Consider the following 5813-nt stretch of genomic DNA (forward strand, 5'->3'; position numbering starts at 1 on the left):
ATAGCTCATCTTCTGTATGGAATTATTAGTAAATTTTATTTTCCTTTTTTTTTTTTTTTTTAAGTTCTAAAGATGCATAAGTTCTGCATTTGTCAATTAAATTCACACTTGTGAATCATTCTTCCTATGCTCTGGTCTCCTAAGCTAGAATGTTCCCTGCTACTATCATAGGGTTTATACAAAAAACCGCTTTTCAAATATCTACTTTTCTATGAAACCGGTTTTCAAATTTTCACCCCCCCAAAATAGAGAGAAGGGATGTTTACAACTTGTTTTAAAACTTTTTTATTTATTTAATATTTATAAAATTTCAAAAATATAACAAAATAAAATCGACCAACATCTACACAAAACAAAACAGAAAAAAAGATGCTAGATTACCACATTAAATTATAAAATTTACTCCATAGAAAACCATAAAGAAAAATGAACAACAATGAATGCCTATAAAATATTATTTTAGAACATAAAGAATGCCTATAGATCTATTGCTCAACTGTGTCCTTATTTAAGCATTAAATAATAAATCTAAATTTTTCATTCTTCTGTTTGTACCCTCTAATACTAGAAACTCCTTTTTTTACTGTCTTATAGGGCTGGACAAAGTCACTTCAGGTTCTCAAAGATATTTATGTATTGATTTTTATGCTTGATTTCTTCTTTGCCACTTTTTCATCATCACAGTCATCTTCTATAGAATAATTTGGATATAATCTTGGAATAATATTTGTTCAGATAACTTAATGATATCAGATTTTGCTACCAGCAGAAGAAATACAATAGAAGACTTTGTCCAAATGTTCTGTTGATTTTGTAAATAAAGAAGTATTACTAATCCCGTCTGTCTTCTCTCTTGAATTCATATCTCTACAGCATGTAACAACTTGGAACTAATTTCAGCTTTCAAATTTTTCAATTCACATAACAGAAATTCAAATATGCCTTCAATTGTTAATAAATAGGATGACAAGATGCAAATCTTGTCATCCTATTTATTATCCTGTTGTCCTAAGGTATCAGCTACTAAGCATAGTGGTCCTAAAACTTTAAGGAGCTCTACAATTTTACAATACTCTGCTTCATTCCACGTGTGAGAAGCATCGATGTCATTCAAAGCTAAAACAACACATTCTTTTAAGTGCACAAATCTTTCTATTGTTTTTTTCCATTGTTGCAAGATTTCTCTATATTGTAGGGAGAATTGGACCCTTTTTAGGAGTAGGGAGATTTTTGTTTTTCTAGTTAGTTTTATGAAACAGTATTTAACAATATTCCCGTTTTTATGCCAGAGACGATTTTGTGTGAAAATGTTGATGTTTTTAATCAAAAAACACAAATTTTAATTTATTAAAGTCTAGGCTCAAAAACTGGGTTTTCAGTTGGAAAACCTAGTTTTCAAATTATATAAATTTCTTCAAAAAACTGGTTTTTCGAAACCAATAAACCTTACTATCATATTCTTCACTTAAGGTGTGAAGGTAAGATAAATAACCAAATTAAAAGAAGAATAAACAGCTGTCTTTACACTATTTAAAAATCAATCTCTGATTATAGTTTATTAATATTTAGGTATAAACAAATTAAAACAAACACAATTAATATTAAAAAAAATATTACAACATAGTTCATAAATGACAATGTTTGGAAATTACAAAGTGTATTTAGACTTTCAATTGATAGTTTTCTATAGATAATTTTAAATCACATTGAAATAAGATCATTGTAAACTGAATTAAGATTTTTAAAACTAAATAAGATTTTTGTTGATACTGAATAAAATATGAATTCCATATTTAATAATAATAATAATAATAAGTATTTCCATTTAAAAAATAAAACTAAAAATTATTAATATGAAATTTTTATTCAGTTATTTGAATAATTTTATTTCATAGCTATAAATAAGCCTTAGAGATTAACACATGAGCAGAATTATTACAACAAGAATTTTATCTATTGTAGAATTCTGCCTACAAAATTTAGTAGTTTTTATAATTTATTGAATTAGGTTTATTCCATGTGATTATTTCAGTTTTTCTGATATAATTCATAACTTAAAGATTTTTACTTTATACATTAATTAATAAAATTAAGTTTGAAATTTCATCATTTGAAATGTAAAGGATTATTTACATCTGTAGGATTTCATTCAAATATTAGATTAAAATTGTACTTATACCAATATACAAATATTTGAGTATTGATTTGCTTTTTTTCTTGCAGATTCTGGCCATAAATATTTATTTAAAACAGGAAATTTAACATCTCTTGAAGTTGTTCAAGAATTCCATAAAATTCTTCAAAAACACACTCCACAAGAAAAGATTGACGAATATTCATTCACTAGAAGAAAATGAAGACTTCATATAAGTCAGAGTTGAATCTCTTTAACAAAATTTATGATAGTCTACCTGCTTTTGTAGATGTTTTTGATGAAGAAACATTCTACATATTTGCAGTTATTGTTACTCTTTCCACATTTGTAATTGCATTTATTCTCTCTCGATTTATTACAATTAAGCCTGTAGACTACTAAATTTATGATAATACTTATGTTTTGCACCTAAGACTTAAAATCCATCTGGAATGTTTGAAAATTTTTTAACATTTATTTATTACAACAAAAGATGTTTATGCCATATCAATCATTAAAAACACATGAGAATTTCCTATAAATTTGTATGAAAATCCATCAAATGTAAAAATTTTAATTTAATCTGTGTAACAAATATGAATCTATGAGTTCTAGTGCAATCTGATAGCAAAATCTGTATTGTTCCTGTAAATAAAATTAAAAGTTAATCAAATTAGACTTATTAAAATAATAAAATCTAAGATTATAGTATTAATTTTATACCAGAGAAGTAATGAATTCGGGTCGATTAGCTCTTAACTTTTTTACAGTATTAAAAACATCGAGTGCGTGTTCTGTTTTCAACTGATCACAGATATAACTAGTAATGCAAAATAGACCACATCTTTCAGCTCCATTCCTAAAAATATACATATCTATTAGAATGTTTACAAGATATCAAAAGACAACCCAGACACTTACAGGCAGTGAATGGTGATTGGGCCACCAGTTGTTCCACGATACCAGCGATCAACTTGGTTTAGTAATGCCAGCATGGAAGCAGAACTCGGAAGAATCTGATCGTGTGGCCATTCCTTAAATTGCAACTGAACAACTCTATGAGGAGATTCTCTGGACTGATTAATATAAAATTATGTTGAAATCTTGCACATCTAAAATAATTTAATTTTACAATATTAACTCACATTCATAGTATTGATAAGTTTAATGGTTCGCACAATAACAGTGCCGTGATCTTCAAAAGTCACGACTTGAACTTCGTAAAAATGATATCTTGCTAAACCTTCAGTTGGCCAGTATTGTCCAATGGACTAAATTTGAAATAAATGAGATGAAAAGAATTTCTATTTAATTTTCTTTTAAGGCAGAGAATCTTACCGGATCGTCTGTTCTTTTACCGTCATTTAACATCACAATGAGAGGTGAATTATAATCGTATATCATCTTCCAGAAATCTACAATAGTGTGAGGAAGAGGCATTTGTGTTACAAGAAATGCATCCTTATGCTTATAACCCTAAGATAAAAAAACAGAAATTTTATGTAAATAAAGAAGGAACCAAAATGTTTGATTCCTTTAATAATATTACAAAAGAAATCAAAACATTCAGTTTAACTTAGAATTTCAGTTAAGTAAACTTTTATAGGAATTAGAAAAGCTAAAATTTTATTTTAAATAAATATTTTCAGGAATTCTAATTNTAATCGTATATCATCTTCCAGAAATCTATAATAGTGTGAGGAAGAGGCATTTGTGTTACAAGAAATGCATCCTTATGCTTATAACCCTAAGATAAAACACAAAATTTATGTAAATATAAAGGAACCAAAATCTTTGATCATTTTAATATGCAAAAAATCAACACATTCACTTTCACTTAAAATTCCTGAAAATATTTATTTTAAAACAAAATTTTGGCTTTTCATTAGAAAAGCCAAAAAAATAATCTATCAAAAAATAATTAAACACCTGCAAATCCATCAACACTTTACAAGCCATTTTTAGGTTTATAATTTCAATTCATTAAAATTCCAGTTTCTATATTCTTTTATCTTTTTGAAACATCTTCACATGCCTCTGTATGTTACAATTTGATTATTTTTCATTACAGAAATTTTCAAGTTGAAAATTATAAAGAAATATTCCTTCTTTAAATTATAAATTTATATTTACATTCTAACAATAAATAAATAAANGCTCTACTGTATTACATTATTATTCATGTTGAAAGCATCTCACTGAAATTTATTTTGATTATTTTATAGTTAACAATATTTGTTAAAAATTAAAAAAAATGAAACTTAAGAAATTAAAAAATGGTAAAATTTAATGTATTACTAAAATTGTACATAATTTAGTAATTATTGCATAGCCAAGTTAAAATTCTTCTCAGCCTTATGCTGCAGTGGAAAAAATGCTGTGCTATATTTAAAATCACTCTTGAACCGTGGTGAGATTGAATTTATAAATCTTGGACACTGATGGGTGTGAGACATTAAATTTTAATTTTTATTTTAGTTTGCATTTATTGTTTTAGTCTTCAATTGATACAAGTGATTCATTGTTTGAAATTTTCCAAAACTAAACTTGGAAGTAAAAATGAACTGTCTCTTAGTTGAAAATTTACCTTAACATTTAAAAATATGTTTAAATAAAAATTACATGTATATAAAAATAAAAATAATGTATAATAAAAAGTAAATATAATTTTGATAACAAATGGAGAATTACAATATATAAATGTGAAAATTTGTTATGAAAATATCAATGATAATAAAGCACATGCACATTTGTGGAATTATTAATCATCATTTGATTGTTTTCTTTTTCTTTCAAGTTCAACTGTCATTTAATTTTAAGTATTTATAAAAGATAAAATTCAGATTAAACATAATTAGTTTGTCACCATTTTTTTTAAAATTATGGTTGGAAGCTTTACAACAATTTCTGTCCTTTCTTTATAGGCTTTGTTTAATCATATTTTTACTTTTTTATAATATTTAAATTATTTTAAATATATGACCAGCATTTTTAATCAAAATTATTGTCATTTAATTGTTAAAAGTGAATTAGTGCAGTGATATATTTTTCTTATGTAGATATGAAATTGTATGACATAATTGGCATTCATTCACTTGGCATCCTCTTTACAGAGAGTTGCAGTTGATGGATAGTTCGGCTGCGTTTCTTTATGCAGCGAGAGTGCAGCGTAAATGACGTCATGAGCAGCTATCGCTACACGTCGCTGCATCATAGTTTAGAAACGCTTTCCGCTCGAGCGAAACACGGACGTCATAAGCTATTCTTTAATTCCAGATACATCCGAAAATAGTGCTTTAGTTAAAGAACTACAATATTTAAATAAAGAGATATAAAGAATCGAGCATTTATCTTTCCATAAATGTGAACAAAGTAAAGAGATAAAAGATATATAATTATATTTAAAATATAGTATTTTCTTATTCTTTAGATAACTTTCAGAGTCATTTCATAAAATTTAATCCTTCTTAATCTTTCCATAATATTTTTATTAACAGTCACTTCGACTTTTTTATTTTTACAGCATAATATCGTATTATACACACAAGCGTCCATTTTGCTTTACACGTGTAGCGGACGTAAAAGCTGCTTTATCTTCGCTGCAGCGACCTCTTGCAGCAAACGTTTAGAAACGGTTCGCTACATTGCAGCGCTGCATTTAGAAACGGGTTTCAGAGGG

General features: G+C 26.7%; 2 protein-coding genes across 4 annotated transcripts in view; one reads left to right on the forward strand and one right to left on the reverse strand.

The window, feature by feature from the left end:
* LOC111625304 (39S ribosomal protein L53, mitochondrial-like) overlaps window positions 1-2508 on the forward strand; it is an 18075-nt gene extending 15567 nt beyond the window's left edge. For all 3 annotated transcript variants that reach the window (XM_023368427.1, XM_023368429.1, XM_023368428.1), the window contains one exon: window positions 2224-2508. In XM_023368427.1, coding sequence (XP_023224195.1) covers window positions 2224-2357 — 134 coding nt within the window. In that variant the 3' untranslated portion in view covers window positions 2358-2508. The remainder of the gene's footprint in view (window positions 1-2223) is intronic.
* LOC111625303 (receptor-type tyrosine-protein phosphatase alpha-like) lies at window positions 2460-3616 on the reverse strand. The gene is made up of 5 exons (XM_023368425.1): window positions 3473-3616; window positions 3280-3405; window positions 3056-3210; window positions 2858-2993; window positions 2460-2779 (listed from the first exon to the last, which is right to left on the reverse strand). The coding sequence occupies exons 1-5, from the start codon at window positions 3572-3574 to the stop codon at window positions 2708-2710; spliced, it is 591 nt and encodes a 196-aa protein (XP_023224193.1). The 5' UTR covers window positions 3575-3616; the 3' UTR covers window positions 2460-2707.
* Window positions 3617-5813: the final 2197 nt, after the last annotated feature.

The sequence above is a fragment of the Centruroides sculpturatus genome, unplaced genomic scaffold, assembly GCF_000671375.1.
Source record: "Centruroides sculpturatus isolate CEXI.00-Female unplaced genomic scaffold, Cexi_2.0 scaffold303, whole genome shotgun sequence".
Lineage (NCBI taxonomy): Eukaryota > Metazoa > Arthropoda > Arachnida > Scorpiones > Buthidae > Centruroides > Centruroides sculpturatus.

Coding starts and splice junctions, on each gene's coding strand:
- LOC111625303 (XM_023368425.1), bottom strand. CDS start 3,574: ATGCCTCTTCCTCACACTATTGTAGATTTCTGGAAGATGATATACGAT. Junction 3,406..3,472: donor GTAAAAGAACAGACGATCCG/GTAAGATTCTCT, acceptor TTTCAAATTTAG/TCCATTGGACAATACTGGCC. Junction 2,994..3,055: donor CCAATCACCATTCACTGCCT/GTAAGTGTCTGG, acceptor GTATATTTTTAG/GAATGGAGCTGAAAGATGTG.